This window comes from Cynocephalus volans, chromosome 2 (assembly GCF_027409185.1).
Source record: "Cynocephalus volans isolate mCynVol1 chromosome 2, mCynVol1.pri, whole genome shotgun sequence".
NCBI lineage: Eukaryota > Metazoa > Chordata > Mammalia > Dermoptera > Cynocephalidae > Cynocephalus > Cynocephalus volans.
The window spans coordinates 13,015,468-13,041,411 of NC_084461.1; the positions used below are offsets into that span (position 1 = coordinate 13,015,468).

The window sequence follows — 25,944 nt, forward strand, 5'->3', positions numbered from 1 at the left end:
TGAACTTGAACAGCACATGCATTTAAAATGAGTGCCTTAGGCTTCCAGTCAAGATGGTGGAGTAGATGGTCCCCAGTGTCATTCTCTCCCCAAAATCAACCAATTTACAACTATTAAAAAGCAACAACAGCCAAGCTGGGGCCGCTAGAGCTCAGGGGAAGAGGAGGAGAGACCTACAGAGTGCATGAGGGTGGGAGAAGCCATGATGAGAGAAAGAAAAAACCACTCTGACCGTTTTGTTCTGTGGCCACTTTCAGGCTTGAGCTGCTGAGTGCACAGAGCAGGAGCCAGCAAAAAAGCAGCAGTTGTGCCCTTCAGATGGAATTGCTTGGAGGCAGCAGGGGAGAAGAGGGGCTTGGTGGCCCCCAGGCCAGCTCTACCTCCAAGAGGGTTCCTGTAGACCAACACAGGAGCAAGGAGCCACAACAAGTGAAAAAACAGAGCCACTCAGAGGCTGGTGAGTCACTGCAAGGGACCAGAGCATGGCCCATTCCATGGGAAGTGTTTGGAGCATAGGCGGTGGGGGAGAGAGGCCCACTGGTGGAACACTGAGGCACAGCAAGGACAGCTGATCTGCCCACAATCAGTGCAGGACCACTCAGAGGAGACTGGTCAGGAAATGCAGTTTGATGAAAAGATTCAGGCCCAGACCAGTGTTTCTATACAACCCACGTGCACCCAATTTCACCAGATCCAGAAGTACCTACAAAGTCAACTATTAAAACCTGAGCTGCACAAAAAGCCTTCCCCAGGGAATCAGCAGCAAAGCAGCAATTTAGCCCAACCACAGGGCTCAAGTACTGGTCCCCACAGGAAGTTCACCACTTTAGAAGTAAGCAAAGGACAACAAATTAGTTCCAATGCAGAGTTTAAGTGGTGGGAACAGCAAATAATCCAACACAGAACTGAAAGAAAAAACAAAGTACCCACAACCAGAGACAAAGTTTGATATTAACTAGTAAAGGTATCATTTCACCAAAGAACACCTGTAACACCTAGAAGGACTGGAAGTCCCCTGGGCTACCAAGCCAGAAAGGGAGGAGGACCGGGGACCTCAGCAATGCTCCCCTGACACCCACAAGCAGTCCCAAGGATGGGGACCCAGGGTCTCAGCCACACCCCCCTGACAAGTGCAACCATGCCAGTGACAATCACCAAGCCACTGCAGGAAGCACCCCAGGCTCACCTGAGCCAGGGCAGTGGGGGGCCAAGGGCCTTGTCCATTCCCTCCCTCCCCTGCATAAGCAACCAGCCCAGTGATGACCACCAAGCCACCGCAGGAGGCACCCCAGGCTCTCCTGAGCCAGGGTGGCAAGGGACCAAGGGTCTCAACCACACCACCACTCCCATGCTCAACCAGCCCAGTGATGACCAGCAAGCCTCAGCAAGAAGGGCCCCAGGTTCCTGAGCTGAGATGGGGGGAGAGGGCTATTGCCACACCCCCTTGACATCTGCACCCAGCCCAGCAATGACCAAGCCATCACTGGAAGTCCACCAGTCTCCCTTGTGGGAATGTGGGGGGTGCCACAGTCCTCAATCCCGCCCCTCCTCCTTTTTCCTCCTTCCATCCCATTTCCTTCCCCCTTTCCCTCTCCCTCTCCCTCCCAACTGCTCTACAACATTGCAGAATGTAAAAAAAAAAAATTAATAAAATTTTTTTTTAATTTTTAAAAATAAAAATAAAATAAAATGACTGCCTTGAAGCAGAAAAGTGTGAAATCCAGTAATGTCATCTCCTATCTGTGGGATCTTCCTAGCTTCCAATACCCCTCCTTGGCCCAATATAAAATTTTATATTGATATTTTGTATTTATAATCACCCACGAAGTGATTATAGTCATAAAGACTAGATTGTCACTGAACTCAAAGGAGCAATTTGGACTTCAAAAAATGTTATGTATCTGTGTCCATAAGGCACAGACATAGGGCTCTTTTCAATAGAATAACTGGATTATAGGAAATGACCCCAAAGCACCAGATATTAACTCAGGCCCACTCTCCACCACCCAAGCTGAGAAGATTCAGCAACGTGAGGAGATTCAGGAATACGGAGGCAAGAGTACCTGTCAGGAAAAAAATAAATAAATAAACCGCACCTCCTGAAGAACGTATTCTACTTAAAACCCATCAAAATTAAATCCAGCATTTAAATCACTTCTTGCCTCATGAGACTTCACTTTGGGGAAGTGGAGAGAAGTTAGGTGTTGTACTACAATGTGGTTCGGGGTAAGATGACCCTCTATTATTATAAAAGAAAGAGTGTCATGTTATTCTGGCTACACTTTTTGTGAGAATTATTTACTGTGAGCTTGGAACAGATTCTGACAATGAGACAATAGCTAAAGAGTAATTTTCTCAAGACACTCAATTTTCCCAGGAAGTAAGAAGGTGGATCCATATTGGCTTTTCAAGGATGTTAAAAGTTTTTTCAAAGGAGCTTGAAGTGCTTAAACTTCTGCTGCCACAATTAAGGCTCAGTGCTGGTGTTGTTTTTGCTGTTTTTATTGTTTCTTTTGGTTGCCACCGAAGTGTCAGGCCAATCAGTTTGTTCCAAGGAGACTGTATTCATCTCAGCTTAATATAAGAAAACCAATGACAAGGATAGTATTCAAGCTGCCATCAAGGGCTCTTATCTCCTTGGAACCAAGGCTACAGGTAAAAACAAAGCCCAGGGTGGGATCCTGGCCCAGAAGACTCTCAGGGATCCCACTTGCTGAATGCTACATGCTGCTGACTAAGAATCTCAGTCGTTTCTGAAGTAATTGTATGCAACGCTAAATGTCCTCAACCCCGTCCACCGAGATTTAACTCAGGACTCAAAAGGTAAGTGAGCACATATTTTGAAGGCTGTCATTAAACAGCTAGTCTGAGATAGGAACTATAGCATCAGTATCTGCCATATCGAGGTCAATCAACCATGTGAATTTATGAAACTGGATTTAATGCTCCTAATGCAGCTTCCAACTTTACGAGCCTGTGATTCACGTGCTAAAATTAAAAATAAAAAGAGAAGATTCAGGAAAAAGGAAGAGGGAGAGAAAGGAAGAAGCCCAGGGCGGGGAGGGGGTGCGGGGATAGGAGATAGGCACATAGGAGGGATCAGAAGGGCAAGCATCACACAACATACAGAAAAGGTAAAGATAACGGGAGGGATGGATTCCAAAGATTTGCCAGTGGTCTTAACTTAAGTCCTCAGGTCAGTGTAGAAGGGGACATAAAGTAAGCTAAACTCCTCATTGCTATTGAACCCAGGAGAAAATCAATAGCAACTTCAAGAGTTCGTGCAGTTTCACCATAGCAGCCCCATTAAAACCCTCTGCATTCCTTTGCTTAAGCCTCATATGCTATCTAGAGAAAACGCTGACTCAGAAGAAGGAAGTTTATAAATTCCAGGCCATTTTTCATTGAGTGTTAAGTTATCCCGTAAAACAGAAGTAGAGAATACAGACATGGAGCTTTGCATCCAGAGCATAATTAGAAGGTGCACCGTGAAACTCTAGTGTCACAAACGTCTATCTTCTCACATCACACCCCATCACAACAAACAAGAATTGATCATGCTGTTTGTTATCTGAGTACAAAGTTTTAGTTTTATATTCTAAAAGCATAATAATGAACCAAATGAAAGAAAAACTAACAAATCAGCAGATGAGTAGAATTCATAATAGAACAAACTTATGAGAAAAATAAAGCAATTTAAGACCAGAATAATGATGCCGAAAATGAGACTGATATCCTCATAGTTACATCATCCGTCTGTATAAAAACAATCAATGTGATACATGTAACTTATGAGGCAAATATGAAACATATGGGTAGATAATTGATTAGTAATTTCCTGTAGGTGAAAAGAAGACACTTGGTAATTAATTTTAAAAAGGGAATAAAAGAGAGAAAAAATCCTGTTGCAACTTTTATTATATTATTTTCATCAGCGAAAGAATCTCAATGCAGTACAGAAAAGGAGGTCGGCAGCCTTCACGCACCTGCTTCTCCGTGAGAATGACTCTCCCCAGTAACTGATCTTCTAGACCTTTCATGGTGACAGTGAAGTCAATGATGGAGGTACGGGCACTCATTTCAGGGGTGTAGGCTGGATTGGGCAGTTTGGTGGTGATGTAGAGCATGAAGCCACCCATAACATCTACTTCCTTATCACCAACTTTCACCTTTTTTATAAAAAGGAAGTAAAAATAATAAAACAGAGATATGTCTTACTGTGTCCTTTTTGCATAGAATCAAATATTGCTTTAAGCAATTACATAACTGGAGATCATTTGTATGCTGAAAAAGAAACGGTCATTAGGCATTCACAAGGTTTCAAACCACAAAAATGCAGGAATGAAGGAAGAAAGGAACTTCATAAATATAAAATTTAGTTCCAAAATTGTTGTGATCATACCACAGAAGCAAGATGGATCCCTCGCCCAAAATTTGGTTCAGAGTTCAAGGCAGATGATGCCACACATACCCAAAAGGGTAAGAAAAGGCTTATTAACATACATAATGAGATTTTCTGGGGAGATCAGAGCTGGCTCCCAAGCAGGACCCAAAAATGGCTTGAAAGAGCATTGAGGGGCAGCTGGTTTAGGGTTTCATGGTGGTTAAGGGCTGCAGCTGGGATGAGCGCTCCCACACATGGGTGTGGGCAGGGACTTCTGTGGTTTGGATTTCTGACCAGTGCCAAAGGAGAGTGCTCAGGTTTCCTTATCAGCTCCCAGATGTGGAGCAGAACGGGAGAGGGGTGTGGAGGGGCTCAAAATCTGTCAAGAGTTGTATTAGTCTGTTTCTGAAGCTCATAACAAAATACCCAGAACTGGGTAGTTTGTAAGAAAATGAAATTTATTACTTACAGTTTCAGAGTCTGAGAAGTCCAAAGTCCAGGGAACATATCCGGTGTCTTGGTGGTGACAGTAACACAGAGATTTCACATGGCAGAATGGTAGAGCAGAGACAGAGACTCTCACGTGCTCTCTTTTTAAAGCCCTCAGAACCACACCCAAGACCACCATTATTAATGCATTCATTATGGCATGGTCCTCAGAATCTAATCACCTCTTCAATGCCTCACCTTTCAATTACCTTTATAGGATTTCCCACCCTAAACAGTCACAGTGGATATTAAGCTTCAATGACTTTGGGGAACCATTCAATCCACTGCAAAAGTCAAATATCAAAATGAAGCCAGACTCTCCTTTACAAAAGTGAAGTAGATATTCCTAAAAGGATTGCTCTTGAACACTTTAATCCCAACTCAGGAAGTGCAGAAGAGAAAAACAAATGCCTCTTGCCACTGACTCAAATTTAAGTTGCTGCCTATTGAGAGAATTCCATGTATGTCATGTTTACCTGGACTCATGGTAATTGTTCTGCACATTGTTATCAATATGTTTAACCTACCTTAAAGGTAGACCCAGTTTTAATGAAATTTCTTTCCAAAATATTGTCCAGGGCTGGATCTAGTTCCTCCCCAACATCTTCAATAAGCAAGGGTCTTCCTAGAGAAAGGCTGTCCTCCAGGTGGTTTCTGAAGTACTTGTGATTTAGAGATGTGATCTAGAAGCACGGTCACAAGGTCAGTCTTAACAGACAGTATCATGATGCAATGCACAGGGATAACTGGCATCAAATGGTGCCTAAAGCATTATATTGCTAGAGACAAATAGATAGATTTTTAGAGATCCCTGGCTTTGGAGCCCATACTTGATGAAACAGTAGAGAAAGCTCAAACTGTTTCCACTCTTTTCTTTAGCAGAAACTGTTATTCTCTGCTACTGGGAAGCATGTAGAGGCTCTGTGTGGCAGCTTTGCTCTTCCTTTACTATTACCATTTTTGTGGCAAATAATGGAATAATTAAGAAGTGTTCTTATAAAGTGCTGCACACTTAGTGTGATACAGCTCTGTCCTTCTCTGCTTAGGTAAGAGCCCTAGACTTTAACAGAATAGAATCTGAAACCAATGAAATACGGCCTTAGTAAAGATGAACACAAATGCAAATAATTAAATTTTTAGAAAATATTTTAATATTAGATTTAAGCTTGCATCTGCTAGTGTTCTACCAAGGATTATTTAAAAATCTCTAATGTTTTCAAATATTTCTTTATTCTTGGATTCTTGCTGATCTGGGACAGTCAAACTTGATCAGCAACATAAATGCACTGACACACAAATTACCTGGAGTTCATTTCGGCTTTCCTTATTTTTAATCCAGATCTTGCCTTGGGTCTGTGGATCAATTAGCAAAGGATAGCGAGATGCCTTTGTGACAATAATGCCATTCTGAATGGACAGGTCATCATTTGGCAGACCTTCGAGGTTCCATTCACTAATAGTGGGAGCATCAATCAACATCTCATTGAGATTTAGATTGTTTCCAAATGGAATTTTCCGGGCTTTCATTTCCTTCTGCCAGTCATTTAACAGCAGATCGCGAAACTCTTGGTTAAATGGACCAGAATAAGATAGAAAAGCCGTAGCCAACAATACATCTCCTAAAATAGAAAATACAAACACCACTGGAATACTTTATGATCATGGTGACAATTGTGAAACATATTAAAAATGAAAAAAATTAAAAAGACAATCATTTTTTTAAACCAAATTCCACAAATCCAATTGTAATCACATGTTGCTGTGTGCCTTGGTGAATAAGCAGTAGTTTGATTCATTGTTAAACAAGGTCCACATAGCCTACCAAGTAATAACTGCTAGTAGTCAATCAATGGATTATTTTGACTTTTGTTGGAAGCGAGAGGATGACCTCTGAGTTTAAGAGATGCAAAACCTCAAGACAACACTTTCATTCAAAGTGACCTTGACCAACACACCCATGCACTCAGAGGAGAATTCAAAAGTAACCTGATAATAAGAGACATAATGGTCATTAACACATCTAATAAGGATAGCATAGATGTCAGACCAATGTCCATCCCTCTGAAATGGCTGGAGACACACACACACACACACACACACACACACACACACACACACACACACGCACATGCACACACAGAGGAATTTGAAATAATCAAGTATTTTTTTATTTTAATTAAAGCTTGAGCCTGCTAACTCCCTATCAGAGTCAACACATAATCCCATTCAGAAAGGAATTTGCTCACCTACGAGTCTTTTGGTTTGTGCAGCAAACTCCTTACTTTGCTCTGTCCATCTTTCTTTCTCTCCTGCCAAGCCCCTGATCAGCGTGGAAGCCGTCTGCATCTTGTGTCTGCATCGTTCTGCATCTTCAAGCAAGGTCTGAAAAAGGCCATAACCAGAAGAAAACTTTTATTGAGATAAACATAGCCTCTGGCACAAAAATATAACTTTAAAACATTATATATTATCTGCCTTTCTGAGACAGGGGAGCCATTTATTTCTCAGGAAGCCTGAGATGCCATTTTCGTGTGTCTATGTCAGCCCATTCCTATCTCTTGTGTCCTATTCACGGAACTTGGGTGGATCCCTCCAGCTTGTGTCTTGAGCCAAGTGGTCAGACCCTCCTCACATGTTAATAACTGAGAGATAATGAAAATTTGCATCATTTATTATGTCCCTAGAAAGAAAAATGGAAATAGAATACAAGCATACATGCTAATATCACACAGCACAAAAAATGTAAAGAAATACATCTCCTTAGTTAAAAATTAGTAATATCTCTCATGTTGAAGTTCTGGTAACATTATTGCTTTACCTAACTCCACACCTCATTTTACTGTGGGTGAAGCTTTAGATTGTGGTGCTCTGAGACTCCTGGACAAATTTCAGCCATGCCTGACTTAGCAGATCCCCTCCTGCTGTTTTCCGAGTCAGTAAAAGGCCTTTAACCCACACGTTCCCATATTGTCGCCGCTCAGTGCTTAGTTCTTAAAAACAAATCATTCTGTTTCTCTATGTTTAAGACACAACACACAATGCAATGTTTTTCAAAAACAAGATATTTATTTTAGTCTGTCGTAGTCTACTTTCTGTTTCTCTTCCTCCTACACTTAATGCAAAGAAACTGAGAGGCTGGCTCATCTCCACATCTCTAACACCCGTATTTTTTATCCCCAGGAGGAAAGATGCCAGCTGGGAAGTAGGATTCTACATCATTTATTAGAAACACATTTTTCATTTAAAAGAGACTTTTAATACTGATTTGTTTTCCCTAAATTTTCCACCCCACTCCCATTCAGCCAAATGAATAAATGGCCAGGCCTCTCTCTTCCTGGTCTTTGTTTTCTGGAAGCCCAGGCTCCTTTTGGGAATTGGGATATGGGGGAAGAGAGAAGAGTAAATATCTGTGGGTACAGAGGGAGAAGCAGATCGTCCTTAGAGCCTGGTTGGGAGGAGTATGCAGAATTTACTGAGTTTCCAAGTAGCACCCTTCCCAAGTTTTGCTCTTTTATGGGGCCCAGAGGGGTGACTAGCTCTCCAGGAGGTCTAGAGAAGCTAGACCCTAAGCAAAGACACTGTGTCCCATGTAGAGAGCAGCCATGACACGCCCTCCTTCAAAGGACCATGCAGGCCTGCACCAGGATGAGCTGGAGACTAGAGGCCTTTCCCCCGCCTCCTGGGTGGGCCACAAGCCCCCTGGACTCCCATGGAGCCCTGTGGAGGGGAGAGAGCAGGAAAAATGACTGAAGATCAAGGTCACAGGTGAGGGTAGGAGGGCTCGTAGCCAGATTCTTACTCAATTAAACAAATTTGACATTTGTGGAAACTCAAGTTTTAATGTTAGAGCCATAGTTTTACAGTCGCAGTTCTTGTGTGGTCCTCTGATTATTTACCTAATAGCAGATGCTCAAAAGCAAAAACACTTATTGAATAAGTTAACGCAAAAATGTTAAAATTTAAACACAATACAATGAGAAAGTAAAATATTTTTGTGGTATTCAGTAGTGCTTCCTGATACAAGTGAGCGTCCGAAACGGTAGAAATGAACACTCTTTCCTCACAGTTTCTAATGTGGACTCTTACAACCTGCAATGTTAATTTTCTCCTTATATAAGTGAATTGTGTGGGGCATACAAACCCATGTAGGTGCTATACAATTGCTCCTTTGAAACTTCTAAAAGCCTTTTGTTTTGCTTTCAGGAGACTTATCTTCAAGAGAAAATACCGTATCTCGTGCATTCAATGGAACTTAAATGTTTATCCAAATTCCCTTATTGGGTCTCCTATAAAACTAAAAGCACAGGAATCTCAATCTGGCCAAGTGAAGGTTGAGAAGGAGCAGGGGTGAATTCCATTAAATCATCAAGGAAAGAGTAGAGTGAATCTAGCTCTTATTTACGAAATATAGAATTTATCAGAGACAGATACATATTTTGTAGAACCAGATCTTTACATAATCTGGAGAAACCACTTTAAGAAAAATTATTAGAGAATTTTTATAAATATAAAAAACGAAAGTGATAAGCATTTAGAGGAAAAAAAGTTATGACCAAGGCCTGGTGACTTAGAAACTCAGGTGCCTTTCCTCTGAGATTTCTTAAGGCATTTTGCCTGAATGCTAACTTACACATGCTTGCTGATCACAAACTTGCCTCCCCTGCCTATAGAACATTCTACAGCTCCTGGTAACCGCAGCACTCGTGGGGACCTGTGCAAATGAGAGATCCTGAAGCTTAAGCTACATTAGCTTGATGTTAAATCTGCCTTGATTACCAGAAGGAAGAAGGTCTCGATGGAGCTGAAATTAGTATAAATAAAATAAAGAGCTAGTGGAAAAGAAATGTATGAAACTAGATTTCTAAAAGCACTAAAGTTGCAAAATATGCACAGGTTGAGAAAGCTGTCAATGGTCACTAACACGGGATATAGCCATGTCACATTGATCCAGTAGAGAGGCCTGAAGTAAACATCAGAAGACCAAGGTCAATCCAGACTGTGCCACTGACCAGCCCTACGACTAGGATACATTCCCTTGTCCTCTCTTGCCCTCAGTACCTTTCCCTAAAATGAGAATAAAAATATCCACCCTTTCTTGCAAGATTGCATAAAGATTAAATAAGATAAAGTGGGAAGATGTGATTTGAAAAATATAAAAATCCCACCAAAGATGTTATTATCACCATCCCCATTAATAAGGAAACTCAGAATGGGTATGTTCCAGAACTGACTGCTATCTTGGCTGACCATGCTGGCATCTCACCACAGACCTATGGTGTCTGTTAGAAAAAAAGTCCAGGGTTCAGTGAGGGATGATGTGCTGTGTATGAATTACATATAAATTCAGCAAATTCCCCCTGGAAACCAAACCCCTGGAGAGAAAAAGTAGAAATGGAATGAGGGCTTACAGTAGCCATGTAGTGTGTGACAGTCCCTCCCATGACAAAGGACCAGTACCTGCTTTTTGGTCATGGCCCGTTCGTACTCAGCCTGCACCACATCGAGCTCTGCCTGCTTGTCGTCCAGCTCAGCCTGGGCCTTCTGCAGATCCTGCATGGCCAGGATGTGGCGATTCTCCTGCACCACCAAGTTGGCCTGCACAGGACACACACAGAGTGAAGGGACAGGCAGCAAACCTCCAAACGTCCTGCATTTCAGAGTCTGAGAACCCAGCATTGTCACATGTTTACACCTTTTCTTTGTTCCACCCCTAGAATCTTTTCAAATTGCACTAAGTCAAAACCAAATCTTAGTGTGAATTTGACATAAATATTTACAAGGAGAAAAGTATAGTTCGTTAGAACAGAAGTTGGCAAATTTTTGCTGTAAAATGCCAGACAACAAATATTTTAGGTTTTTTATGCCAAGTAGCAAATTCAAAGCTATTGTTTAGGTACTTATTTAAAAACCATTTAAAAATGTAATAACTATTCTTATTTCACCAGCCATACAAATACAAGTGCAATATAGTTTGCTTGTCCCTAAATTAGAACACTGTATTATTAAATGTACATAGGCAAATTACAGAGCATTGTAATATTAAAAGTCGTAGAAAAAAACTGAATATTTAGAACTATCTACCTATTACAGCTCATCACTGTTGATAAGTAATAAAGGATGGAACATAAATATTCACTGAATGTAAAGATCTAGGTTTTGTGTGTGGTGGTCTTGATGTTGTTCCAGTAGTTTTCATATATTTCTTGCCTTACAGAAAAGCAGTATTAATACCTTGAGCTATGACCAATTAAAAATATCCATTTTGAGGAAGATACTAAAATAGAATCAAAAGACATAATCAAAAGCAATATTAGCAAAAGATGAGGTATATAGAAAATAGTTCATGCTTACAGGAATTTAGATCCTTTAAAAAATTTTAATAAAATTTTTCCCTTTTAAGTCTACAAAATGTTAAAATTGACTTTAATGGGAAGATCCACTACTAGAAGCCATATTCTCTCTGAGGGTGTTTGAGAAGAAAAGATTACTTAAAATTTTTTGAGATGAATTATTTTTTTTATTTCAAAACCTCAGGCTTTCAAATTTTGGCAGAATAAATCTTTAAGGAAAAAGTCAGCATTTGGCAATTGACTAGACCCAGACAGGCCAAAGCATAGCTTAAAAGTTATAATTTAAAACGAATCTGACGGGTGGAACATTTCTTTCTCGGCACTGGTTTAAACTGCAGCCGTTGCCATGGCTCAAACAGAAGAAAAGCAAGGCCACAATGTCAAACAATGTACAATATAAAGTGACCCACGAGTGTCATACTATGACAGCCCCAAATATTCTGAACGTTTTCTAGTGCTTTGCTCATCAAAAAGTTTTTTTTTTTAAATAAAGCTCTCGATAGTTGCTAACCAAAATCCTTTCAACTCAATTGCTCACCTTAGGAGCTTAGAACTCTGTGCAGGTTACTTAAATTCTGTGAGCCTCAGTTTATCCATTAAAATACTTAAAAACTACCTCCTAGGATTTTTTTTTTGTGAGGATTAAGTAAGATAACATATGTAGAAACCCAAACCTAGTATCTGGCACATGAGAGTTCAATAAACAATAGATGTTATTGTTATTATCCACGTTCAACATTTAAGGCTCTACTTTTTTAAACATTCTGTTAATATGGATAGATATTTACTGATCTTCATAGTTTTCATGGAGAAATCTCATTACAATAAACTTGAATAGAATCTAAATTGCTATTGCTGTAATTAATATTTGTTTAAATGTGCTGACTAGTAGAAGTCACTTGGCCAATCTACTGGGACTGCAAGATGAGAGAAGACAGCCCCTCGGTGTCTCCACTACTAGTTAGTACAGAAGGGATTCCACCAGGAGTGTAGGGAGTGCCCATGCCCTCTCCTCACTTAGGAGGCACGGAGCTTGCAAATGAAGACCCTCCAGGAATAAGTGAAGTTAGAGGCCTCAGTCTGCATGTATTAATATACTCAGCAGAATCACCCAATGATAACCTCACTCCCTTCATCTTATACTTTCTCCCAATGCAAGTGAGCAGGTAGGATCTACGTAACTGAATGCATTTTTCTGACTGACATAGGAGGGACCCAACAAGCTGAATGGTCCAAGATGCTGGACGGTCATAAGAATATACGAGGGAACTCCTAGAACAGACTTCCCAGAAACAGAAATACAGGCTGTAGGAGGAAGGAAAAAGGTGCCCCTTTGCTCCCCACTGTATGATCTACACTGTCCTAAGACTGGCTGAAAGTTGAAATATGGAAGGTATTGAGCATAGGGGAAAGGACTTCACTGTTTTTATGTAAACCTTGTTCAGAATGTCCATGTTTAATGATTTCAGCTCACTATACTTAAAGTAACCACAATAATACAAAAACTACACATCATGAATTCAACCGTAATTCCCTTTAAGATACTATGTATGCTTATCCACAGGAAAAATGCACAAAGGATGCCCTGTGCTTCTCATGCAATATGGCAGTTTAATTTAGTCAATATCAGAATGGTCATTTTTGAGCTATGCTGGAGTTTCAGTGGTTGCAATGCCCATGATGTCAGACAGCATGACATCAATTACTCACCCTAAAATTCTCTAAATCGAATGAGTCTTTGTTCCTTAAAGTTGTCCTAGGATCCCGAGTGCCTCAATTACTGAGTAAGTGGTCTTGGTATAGTTACAATTAGAAAATGAAATGGGACTTTTAACTCTAAGTCTATTTTCCTGTTCCTCTGAATTATTTTTATCATGATTTTCAGGTTTCTTGAGTAGTTTACAAGCGTAAGTGAATTTCAGTTGATGCCTGAGAGAGCTTAGACTTATACAAAAGCAAAATAATCAACCGAGCCATTAGATATAATTTTTGAGACATTAGTATTTCATTTGCTAAAAACTGAGTATCTTTTAGTGGTAGGGGGATATATACAAATAAATTTTTAAAATTCAATTACTCAAAGGGAAACATAGGTATAGTCTCAAAAGTCAATTAAATAGCAAATAGATGATATTCTTTCCTTCCTGAGGGATAAAGGAGAGGGTAGGAAGACTGTCATGCCTTACAGTCAAGATCACCTATAGGCATTCTCTGTGTCTTGACCCTGCCTCACTCATAGGATTCCCTGGGTGGAGATCTTGAACATTATCAGGGGAGTCTGTGCTATAATTTCCATGGGTTTTGTTGTTGTTGTTGTTGTTCTTTCACTTTTTTTTTTAGTTAACACTGTGGAGGAAAAATATCCAGTAGCCCACAATTGACTTAGCATCCTTATAGAGAAAGCCAGTCCATGCTTAAAGGTTCATACGATCCTGATCAGAGTCGGATTACAGAGAAGAAAGAAACATTCTGTGCTCAGCAGTTCTAATACTTGCTCTCCCTGGGACCTAAACACAATAACACTAGAGGCCAAAGGCTCCTGTGCTACTGTGAAAAGATAAGAGCAGTTGACCTAGAGACCCCTCCCAGGGGCATTTCTCGCAGTTCTACCTAGAAGGCTTACCTTCAGAGGCAGCACCTCTTTGTTTATAGAAAAGAAGGAAGCCATGGCTTTCGTCCAGGAACAAAGACCGGCTACATTCCCACACACACGTTTAGCAGTTTCGATGTTATAGTCTGCCATCTCAAAGTAAGGATTCAAAAATTCTATCACTTCTTCATTGATTGTATCTTTGGGGAATTGCTGTGAAAGAAGAGAATGAAATAAAGTCAAAACACTTCTTTCTATTACACCATACTCACATGTGCTCTCAATGCTTTTGAAACTATTGAACAACCAAAAATGGATGACTGGCATCATATTTTGTCAATACTTCAAGATACTAGGCAAAAGTCCTAAAGATGAAAGCACAGTAAGGAGAATAGCAAAAAAGTCTGGTAGAGTACACTTTGTCTTCTATAGACAAGAGATATCAAACCTAAATAAATACACTGAGATCCAGGGAAAAGTAAATTATTTAGGTGATGAACACTAATACAGTTATTAGAATTTCCAAAGCAATAAAAATTTCTTTTCGTTAATTCTAAATAGATGAATTACAAACCCATAAAATCAACAATGAAATACAAACACACACACAGGTACATTCAGCCCAAGGACATATATATATATTTAGCATTTACCAGCAACTAAATACTTAATGCATTCAGACAGAAGCTCTCACCTGAAACATAAAGATAATAACTTGGGCATTCAGCCTTGAGGGTGATGAATTAATTTTTAATCATAGAACTATCAAGAATATAAGAGAATTATGATCTTCTGGAGGGATAAAATTTTAAAATAGTAGCAGAAATAAATTAAGAATGCCTTCCTGCATCAGAAGGGAAGACTGGCCAAATGATGAAATTGGACCTTCCAAAAGTGGTGTTTGACCATCTAAAAGTGGATGATTAAATGTCCTCCACGTAGAAAGAAGTACAGCAATTAAATAATTCAGTGAATCAAGTCTTTGCAGAACACACACTCTGTAGAGTAAAACACACTCTTATTCAGACCTCATTTAATGCAAATTTCTTTTCTGAGACTTGAAAAGTAGTGAAGCCAGAAGAATGTCTGGGAGCAACAGGATGGCCATGGAGAAAAGACAAGGAGCAAGGGAGTTTCCAAGAGTATTGGCTCTGCCACCGGGTAAGGTAAAGCAGGAACCTGGAGTCACTTGCCAGTATTCCACTCAAGTCCAATTCCGCTGACACAGAGTCTCGTGTTATAATTATCTGAGACAAGTCTGTCTAGGGCCCACTAGTTTCATAACCTCCTTATTGTTGTAGCTGCTGTAAGATGCCTCACAAGATGCTCTGGCCACAGCAGCCACTTGGGCAATACTAAACTGAAAATTGCATGAAAGATAGTGCTAAAGTTATAGCCTGGGAAATGAATGTGAATTGGGTATTTCCAAGTAGTTATCTCAAGATCTAAATATGAAAGATAAAACAATAAAACTTCTACAAGAAAACAGAATTCATTCTGCCTTAGAGGTGGGCAAAATCTCCTAAACAAAATACAGAAAACACTAGTAAGAAAAATATCAATAAATTGGACTACCCTAACCTAAGAACTTCTGCTTATCAAAAGACACCATTAATATAAGTGAACTAAGCCAGAAAGTGGCAGAAGATATCTGCAAACATGTAAAAAATAAATTAGTGATATTTTATATATAAAGACCTCTACAAAGTAATAAAAAAAAATTTTAATGGATAAGAGACCCAAACAGGCACTTAACAAAAGAATTCTCGAGAGGTTGATAAACCTATGAAAAGATTTTCAGAATCCTTAGTCACCAGTGAAACACAAATTAAATCCACAATAATAAGACACTACTACAAACCCAACAGAATAGCTAAAAGTAGAAAATGGTGAAGATGTGGAATAAGTTATACACCACTGATGGGTGTGTACATTAACAACCATTTCTGAAAACTCTTTGGCATTATCAACTAAAGCTGATTAAACGTGTATGACCTAAGACCCCAAAATTCCCCTTTTGAGTATACAGCCAACAGAAATGCATACAAACAGCCAACAGATGACCTGTAGATAGACCAATATTCACAGAAGCTTTATTTATAAAAGTCAAAAAATTAGTAGCAATCCAAAAGCCCATCAACAGTATATTGAACAAACAAATCGAAGCATATTATAATGTTTTGCACTGGTGTTGGTTCACAATGGCTTGAAAAATTATTGTTAAATTTTCAGGAATTTTACAAACTGGTAGTCAAACACAGCCATTATTAAACATTAAATTATATAAACAAAATTAAATAAATTATATTTAAAACAAAGATATTACACAGTCAGACTTGTCACTTCCTAATTATTTTACTACATTTTACTATCATATATGTTTTTGAGGTCACTTACATCTACTGTATCTACACCATATAATGGCATGCTATTGTGTACCTCTTCCTAACTGAACATTCTCCAACATTATGTTGGTAGCTTGAAAATGGCCATTGTGGAAGTGGTTACACCATGGCAAACACTACAAATCAGAGTTGTTTTGCTTTTTTGCTTTTTTCCCCCAAGAACCAGTTGTTAAACATTTATCACACACACCACTGCATATGTACATACTGGAAAACTACACAGTAATGAAAAAAGAAGAAAATACTGTTCTTTGCAATAATAAGAATAAATCTCACAGACATGTTGAATGAAAGAGGTTAAAAGAGGTCATATGATATGTTTTCATATATGTGAACTTCAAAACAGGCAAAACTAATTATCAGAATCAGGGTTAGAATAAATATTATCTTAAAGGAGATTATTGACTAAGTTGGGGCACAAGAGAGATTTCTGAGGTCTGGAAATTTATATTTTTCTTTCAGTATTTGCTAATAGGTATATACATATGTAAATATTTATCAAGCTGTACACTTAAAATGTGTGCATTTTGTTACATGTATGTTTTATCTCATAGCAAAATAAAAAATATGTAAACAATACTGAAAAAATTACTGCTGAGAATTTCAAACTATAAATATATGTATATGTTTGTATTCATATGCATATAACATAATATATTGTCTCCTTAAAATTATTTTTTAAACTTTTTTAAAGTACGCATATTACTGATAATGCTTTAATACACCTAAAATCTGTCAGGAAAAGCTCTAATGCTTATAATGTCTTATATTTGAAAGAGATAATTCTACTCTGAAAAAAATACTTAAGTACTTATTCAAAATATATATGTCAGCCAAATTCTTTTTAGAAACTCATTCTACTAAAGGACTCAGATACCTCAATCAGGACTGAGTCTCCTTTTAGTGCATCATTATTGAACTACCAACCTGTAAGTTCTGTAAGAAGTTCCCTGCAGTCATCAGTTTTAAAGATTCCTGCCAGGAAGGAATGGTACAACTTTTTTCCAGGTCAATTTTCACTGCATTGACTTTCCTCTGAAACAGCAGCAGCACACAGTCCATGATCCGCATGATGAGGTGAGGGGGTCGGCCCAGCGTGCGGACTGTGGCGATGTCGGAAGGCTTAATGGTCTGGGGGATGAGAGGAGGGGTCACCCGATCTCAGATAAGACAGTGCAGGCAAACAAACCCTTCATGATTAAATGCTATTATGTCAACGGAAGACTGAAAACATTTTTAAGTTAGATGCAGAGTCAGGGGATCTAGATGCATATTTAATCCCAAAGAAATGCATGTCCCCAAAAGTTCACATTTTTACAATTCAAACTGACAGCGAGAGGAGAGAAATGTTGGTGAGCAGAGGAGGACCTGTGACTTCTCTAAAACTGTACAGACTGCTTAGTGTCAGAAAAAGAAAAGTGTAATCTGAAAAAAAAAAAGAATACTCAGCACTTTAGTAGGTACCAGGGATTCAAATCCAGGAAAAAAAACAATATTTCCAGTGCTTTTTTTACTCATTAGTGATGTAGGTCAAGAATGTGCCTCCTCTTATGCAGCTCAGATTTGTCACAGTAGACTGACACTAGAGGGTAGCCAGGGGGCAGACAGATTGAATAATTAAAGGTTTCTTAGCTGGAAACTGACCTTTAAATGAAGGAACTTGAGCAATATGAATTTCACTAAGCTCTCTCAGAAAGTTCCATTCATTTCTAGCACAGACACTGTCTCATAGTATCTGAGCTTCTAGGTGCACAGAGCTGGTAAATGTACGCATGTGTGTTTGTACATAAACACCTACATAGGTAGATTCTAGATAGACAGATATAGATGGATGGATGGGAGAGAAAGAGATTGTAGGTTTAATTTGACTATGTAAAATATTAGCATGCTTACAAAAGTTAAAACTGTAAAAAATTGTACTTAGAAAGGAGTCATTTCTCATTCTCAATTCTTCATTCTCACTGACCTCCAGTAGATAACCATTCTTGCTGGTTGATAATAACTGTTTTGGTTATTATCAACCAGTAAGACCCATCTTGGTTGATAATAACTGCTCTATCTCTTAAATTCTATGGAATAAGTATTGGAAAAATATTAAATATGAGAATCTGATCGAGTCCTATTTCTAGGACAAGTAGTGTATATACTTAGTAATATATATATACTCCTTCTGGATCTTGCACACTTTCCATCTCATTTGCATCTGTGACCCTCCTGTCAAGAGAAGGTAACCAACGGTCTTCCCTTCAAAGCTCATGATCTTTTCTCTGAGGACTGAGGGGCGGGGAACACTGAACTTGGTAAATTAGGAATGCAACTACATACCCTGAGAAGGTATGTACATACAGCTGGAGGTTAAGGAGAATTCATGGTATGAAACTAGAAATGGCAGATAGACCTTTCTTTGATGTGTATGGCTATAAAAGAAAGGAGAAAAATAGAATAGCAGAGAGTGGGGAAAGCATGGTCAAATTAAAGTTATATAAAATGTAAGGGCTGGACATGGTTATTTTACTTTAGCTTTACAAAGAATTTTCAAGCAGAATTGTTCTCAGCTTTGTTAGGTACCCATGTAAAAGGAGTTGAAGGAAGAGGCAGATCTCAAATTCAACCTGTTTCAGCTGAGTATTAAATTCCTCTTTTCTCTGCAGGCAAAGCAATATAATTGTTATATAATCTCCTGTACACCATGGCAATATAACAGTTATTTAACATCTGGAGGTATTTTTTATCTTTGCTTCAAGCTGGTTAAAGTCAGATTAGTATTAAGACAGGAAGAGACACACTGCACAAATAAGATTTGTCATCTTATTTGATGCATATAGATTTATGTTACCTGATGCCAAAACATTAGATTTTGGATGCACCTGGAATTTTCTTAGTACAAATTGAATCTTCAAAGCTAGACCATCCCTTTAAGGTGTGGCCTAGTTCACTAAACTCATTATATTTTCTCAAAATCCAACCTTCCTTGTAAATGTACCATGTTTGTTACTGCCACACAATTGCATTGTTTAGTTTGGTTGGAAGCCTGCTCAAACTCTGTAATTAGTGAGCTACATTATATCGGTAATACTTTATTTGGACAATTTGTAGGTAGACTCAGAGGACGTTGTATCTTACAGATCATCTACTCCAATGTCCTCGATAAATGAGTGAGGAAATGTTATTTTAGAAAGTTTGCATGATTTTTCCAGAATCATATAGCTTACTGATGACAGAGTTGAAATGAGAACCCAGGACTTTTGGCCACCAGTATGTGACACTGCCCACTCTTCACCAGTGAGGAGAATGAGATGTTAAGTAGCATGTGCAGAACATATAATTAATTAAGATATTTAATTAATATATAATTAAATAAGAGCTAATTAAGTCTCCTAGAGGAAAATATTACTTGAAATTATTCCAGTGCATAGAGCTTTGGTCTGAATGAGCAGAGCATTTCCTTGTTTCCTTGTTGTTATTAACCATTTTTGCCTATTCCTCCTCCCAGGCCCCAAAGCTGACATCTGTTACATCACATGGATTTACCTGCAACGCCGCTTCTGCCTCTGCTAAAGCTGGTCTTGCTGCTTCCAGCTTTTCTTCAGCAATGGCTTTATCTTTGGAGATGCTGTCCACGATGGCCTGGGCTTTGTCCTTTACCTTTTGTACCTCGGCCTTGACCTTTTCAGCAGCCTGTGCCTTCATAGTCACTTCTTTTAAGACCTAATTCAACATAAAACAAAAAATACCTTTTCAAAACTACCAAAGACCCAGCTGAAAATGCACATTTTTGCCTTGATTTGTTGATTTTGTCCACTTACCCAATTTTGCATACATAAAATTAATAGTATTTTATTCCAATGGAAATAAATAAGTTAGACTTCCATGGTCATAATGCACATAATGAATATGTGTATATCATTAATATTTGTGAACTGGAAATTCCAAAGGAAGGAATAGAGCACACATGCAAGTGTCCACCCACCGCGTCGGCTTTATCATTGGCCACTTGTAGTTCCTTTTCTTTTACTTCTAGTTCTTTGCTCAGGGCTGCGACAGACTCTGAAGCTTCTTTTAGCTTTTCCAATCCAGTATTCATTCTGGAATTAAAAATCCATGTGAGCAATGTTAAAATTGGTGGCAGTTGGCCACATTTTCCAAGTACTGATCCACTAATGAGTAGTAAGGGTCATATCTGAAGAATGAGTATATGCAAAAAGCAAACCCAAGAGGGCTTAACAAAAGGGATGTGAGTCAGGCTTGACTCCAGACTGACGGCATGTGCGTGTTCTTCCTAGAACACATGGGGAAGAGTAAGACCCTTGAAAACATGCTTCATGACACGAGGAACGACAGTGGGTCTAGAATCCATATCATGAAGGAAACATGCTTAATGACGTTTAGCTAAATGACAATAGACTTCAAATGCTTAAAGTCCTCTCGCAGTGGAAGGAAAATAAATAACCTCTATTTTTCAAAAGATACCAATAAAGCTGAAAAGAAGAAAGGTTTGGACTCAAGAAATAAAACAAACTGAAAGCCATCAGAACAGCCCCAGGAAGAAATTAGCCTTCTTCCTGAACCTGAAATAATGTGACCTTAAAGATGGGAGCCCTGAGTGTTTTAGTGCAATCACCCACCCAGGGATCCCTTACTCAGCAACCCTGCCTGACCCTGGCCATATTCAGGCAGATGATGCACGTGTTCAGAAAAGAGCAGGGCAGAGCAGTGACATTTGGAACAAATTTCAGGGGAGCTGGGCGTTTCCTATGCAGTGAACATATACACCAGCCAGGCTCTTCTGTCTCAGTCACTCAGAAGGGTTGGGACAAGAGGGACGAGAGGAGGAAGGAGGGGATGTAAGCATTGTCAACCCCCTGCAAGTCTATTATTTCTATCAGAATGTCATTCAATATCCCAGAAAGTGGGAAGCCACATAAAAACCTGGTAACGGTTTATCCTACTGGGTAACAATAAAGCCCCTAGGAGCCAATGGATGACCTCTGTATAGGCTCTAGGCCTCAGCACTACTGACATTTTGGGCTGGATGATTCTTTGCTGTGGGGGGTTGTCCTGTGCACTGTAGAACGTTTAGCAGCATGACCTCTACCCCCTACATGCCAGTAGCACCCCTCCTCCACCCCACCATCCCAGTTGTGACAAACCAAAATGTCTCCAGTCATTGCAAAATGTCCACTAGGGACAAATCTGCCTCTGGTGGAGAGCCGCTGCTTTAATATAACTTTATATTTGCACTTCACACATACCTGTCGGCCAGAGTCTGCACTTCCACATGCTTTTCTCCATATATGAACTTATAGCTCTGAATAAAGGAGAGGTACGATTTGGGCGTCACATGGGTAGAACGTCGGAATCTCTGGAAATAATCAATACACTTCTCAGCCACCCCATCCTGGAAGGAACCCATGCATTGAACCACCTCCTTCTTGGTTTCCAAACTGCAGTCAATGTCATAGGAAGAGAGGAAGTGTTCGGACACTAGAAAGAATAAAGATGATAGTGTGTGACATGTAAATGTGAATTACCATCATGAAAGCTAACTTGTTATTTTTAAAAGATGTAGACATTTCTTCGGTCTGCATGCCATTTTTGTAGATTCGACTGGGTTGATCTATGTCAGCATTTTTGGCCCCAGGCCTAGGACATCAACAATTTTATTTTCCCTTTCATGTATAAAACCATAAAAGACTTTAAGCCTACCATCATTCTTTATTTTCTGGTGCTAATGCAAAGAAGTCTCCTCTACACAGCTGCAGGTTCTGGTCAGCAGCTAGCCTATTTTAAGGTTTACATAAGGACAAAAATTGTACAAATAACTCAGAAATCAGCACTCACCTGGTACTTGTATTTAACAATCCCATTTATTTTTAAATTCAGAAGCTGCCATCCCCTTAATTCCCCCAGACTCTGATTGCATTTGACACATGGAAATCTTCATCACTAAATTTTTTTATGCCCAGATCATCTTGTTCTTAAATGTGGTATGGCCACTTGTGTCTGTTGTAATTTACAGCATCCTTAAAAAATGTTTGGGTAAAAATCTCCTGTCATACCCTTTACGAGGGTCCTTCAAAAGGCTCATGGAATTAAAAGATAATGTGAATCTTCCCACGAACTTTTTGAAGTATCCTTGTACTTTTCCCACAGTGCCAAATAGGGGGCCTATTCTAAAATAGCATTTCCTGCTATAAGAATAGGCCATAATGTCAGAGCTAATCAATCACCACATAAATATTGAGTGCCTACTACATAGCCCCCACTGTGGTGGGTGCCAGACTGAAAGACATGCATGAAATCTGGTCTCAACCCCAAGGGAATTACAAGGGTTGTGCATAATGCTGTTTAAAATGATCACAACTATTTCTATGTATCTTAGAAGAAATAGCCTATATTCATTAGAGTTGTAAATAGAAATATGTCCAGCAAAAATGGGAGGGAAAGAAAAGAAATCAAGTCAGCAAGCCTAACAGGTGACAGTTAGCAAAGACCTAAAAATGGTATCTTTCACCATGAGTAGCTGATCACTAAATTAAGTTTTTAATGCTGTTATCGTGGAGCAGCATTTACATCTATGTAAATAATAGAGACCATTCATAGCTTGGTTAAAAGTACAGTTTATCTTACACTAAAGGGCAATAAACTAAGACCCTCAGAAGTCATATTTTCTCAAGTAACGTTAGCAACCATTATAAAGAAACAGTTTAAATTCTAGAAGTTTAAGTCTGGTCACTGGAAACATAAGCACAATTCTTACCTATGACAATTCTTTTCTAGGTGTTTACCACAATGGCTACAATATTTATTATGTGACAGGTGCAATACTCACTACGTGACAGCTGCTTTACTTGGCATTATGGGATGTCCTCAGGGAAGTCCCCAATTTCTGAAAACGTACTTGTATTTACCATGTAATGATTTTTTTCCTTCTTATGTGAACAGAGTATAGATAATGGTCACCTTTTCCTTTATGTAGCGAGTTGTCTTTTTGACTCTCCAAAAAGTCAAAGGAATAAAAATGGGATGGATTCTAAGTATATTTTTCCACAGACCCACACTCTCTGGAACAGGAAAGGTTGAAGATTATGTTAAGGACCAGAATACTCCCTCTTAGGGTGGCCCGCCTGCTAAGACTCAGTTAAGAGGCCATGGAAAACCTTCCTGTCGTCTTCAATGTCCGATCACTAAGGCAGCAATGCAGCTTTGTGGTCACCTTCAAGGATTTTACAACATAAAACAAAGCATATTTTTCTTTAAACGTTTCCTTTCTTTATTCCAAAAAAAAGAGTTTATTCAAAAATGACACATATTCAATATCATTGCTCTCAAAACTCTTTTGTATACTGTAAATATATAAAATAAAATTATTTTTTAAATATTGAGGTTTTTATGTCTTTATACATTTTCATTTTTTATTTTTTCCATTTTGTGTTGCTTATTTTATTTTATTTTATTTTTAGTTTATTTTATTTATTGAAGCAAAATCAATTATACATATTTTGGGGTTGAACATTGAGATATGTTGATCAAATCAATATTACTAGCATATATATTGTTACAAATCATACTTATTCTTTATGACCCTTGCCCAGTCTCTCCCCATCCCCCTCTCCCTCCCACCTCCCACCTCTGATAACCCTGGATTTCTTCTCTCCTTCTGAAAGAATAATGGTTACTCTGTTGATTTGTTGCCTAGATGAGCTGTCCAATGCTGAGAGGTATGATCAGGTTCCCCAATATTATCGTAGAGCAGATGCTTCTTCTGTCACTCTGAAATGGGCTTTGTGGAGAGAGACATCCTCTTCTTTTCTTTGTCTCTTTGGGTGAATGCACTTCAGTGGCTGATGGACCATCTGCGTGGTGGTTGTGGCATCTAGCCACTTTCACAGCAGCCATGGTTATTGTGGTGGCTGTGGTGGACCACCCACATGGAGGTGATGTTTTTGGCATGCTCCTTGGTGCTGGGGTGTGTCTGGTCCTCTTGTCCATGCCTCTGGTCTCTAGGTGGACCACAAGTCACTGGTGCTGTTTGCCTGGTTGTGGGGGGGCGTCCAGTCCACTTCTTCATGCCTCAGGTCACTGGGCAGTCCCCGAGGTGCTGGCACAGAGTGCCTGGTTGTGAGAGGGGGGTCCGGTCCCCTTCTCCATGCCTCAAGTCCCCAGGCAGGCCCTGAGTTGCTGGCATGGCGTGCCTGGTTGTGGGAGGAGGGTCCAGTCCCCAGTTCCATGCCCCGGGTCACTAGACAGGACCCAAGGCAATGGCTTGGGGTGCCTGGTTGTGGGAGGGGTGTTTGGTCCCCTTCTCCATGTCTAAGATCCCCATGCAAGCCCCAAGGTGCTGGCATGGTGTGCCTGGTTGTAGGAGGAGGGTCGGGTCCCCAGATCCATGCCCCGGGTCACTAGACAGGACCCAAGGTAATGGCTTGGTGTGCCTGGTTGTGGACGGGGTGTTTGATCCCCTTCTCCATGTCTCAGGTCCCCATGCAGGCCCCAAGGTGCTGGCATGGTGTACCTGGTTGTGGGAGAAGAGTTGGGTCCCCAGATCCATGCCTTGGGTCACTGGGCAGGACCCGACGTGCTGGCTTGGTGTGCCTGGTTGTGGGAGGGGTGTGTGACCCCTTTCTCCATGCCTTGGGTCCCTGGGCATGTCCCGAGGCGTTGGCATGGTGTGCCTGGTTGTGGGAGGGGGGTCCAGTCCCCGGATCCAAGCCTGTAGTTCCCAGGCAGGACCCAAGGTGCTGGTGGTGTGCCTGGACTGCAACTAATTTTTTGTCCTTTGCTTCTAACACGGGAGAACTTCCTGTGGGAGCCAGTACTTGAGCTGTGTGGTTGTTTAAATTGCTACTTTGCTGCTGTTTCCCTAGGGAAGGTTTTTTGTGTAGCTCAGGGTTTAATGGTTGACCTTATAGGTACTTCCAGCTCTCTAGAGACCTGGTGGATCTGTGTTCTGTAGAATCTCTGATCTGGGCCTGAGTTTTTTCATCAAACTGCACCCCATGCAATTCTGCATTCCTGACCAGTATCCTCTGAGTGGTCCTGCACTGATTGGGGGGCAGATTGGCTGTCCTTGCTGTGTCCCAGTGTTCTCCTGGTGGGCCTGTCTCACCTACCACCCGTGCTCCAAACACTTCCCATGGGATGGGCCCTGCGATGTCCCTTGCAAAGACTCACCAGCCTCTGAGTGGCTCCCTTTTTTCAGTTGTTCTGGCTCCGCGCTCCTGCGTGGGTCCACGGGATCCCTATTAGTGTTCTTGCTGTCCTGGGGGCCACCAAGGCCCTCTTCTCCCCGGCCACCTCCAAGTAATTCCATCCGAAGGGCACAGCTACAGCTTCTGCCAGCTCCTGCTCCATGTGCTCAGCAGCTCCAGCCTTAAAGTGGCTGTGGCCCAAAATGCTCAGAGCAGCTTTTTCTTTCTCTCATCATAGTTTCTCCCACCTTCATAAGGTCTCTCCTCTTCATGAGGTCTCTCCTCCTCTTCTCCTGAGCTCCAGTGGCCCCAGCTTGGTTATTGTTACATTTTTATAGTTGTAAATTGCTTGATTTGTGACAGAGAGTGACACTGGGGACCATCTATTCTGCCATCTTGACCAGAACCTCCTTCTTTAAATGTTTTGTCAAGAAAGTCAGTCCATTTAAATTCACGCATATAAAAAACTCACTTTCTTTCAAAAGTACTATAGTTATTAAAGTACTATGAAATCTTATATTAATCTTCTGAGACT

The 25,944-nt window shown here is 40.1% G+C and overlaps 1 protein-coding gene across 1 annotated transcript in view; it reads right to left on the reverse strand.

Annotated features, from left to right (window-relative positions):
* DNAH5 (dynein axonemal heavy chain 5) overlaps nt 1-25,944 on the reverse strand; it is a 222,492-nt gene that overhangs the window by 49,661 nt on the left and 146,887 nt on the right. The window contains exons 56-65 of the mRNA XM_063087541.1: nt 21,471-21,702; nt 20,189-20,303; nt 19,750-19,926; nt 17,146-17,349; nt 13,847-14,026; nt 10,331-10,468; nt 7,120-7,255; nt 6,176-6,492; nt 5,401-5,556; nt 3,987-4,169 (exon numbers count right to left, since the gene is read on the reverse strand). Of these exons, the coding sequence (XP_062943611.1) occupies nt 3,987-4,169; nt 5,401-5,556; nt 6,176-6,492; nt 7,120-7,255; nt 10,331-10,468; nt 13,847-14,026; nt 17,146-17,349; nt 19,750-19,926; nt 20,189-20,303; nt 21,471-21,702 (1,838 nt within the window). The remainder of the gene's footprint in view (nt 1-3,986; nt 4,170-5,400; nt 5,557-6,175; nt 6,493-7,119; nt 7,256-10,330; nt 10,469-13,846; nt 14,027-17,145; nt 17,350-19,749; nt 19,927-20,188; nt 20,304-21,470; nt 21,703-25,944) is intronic.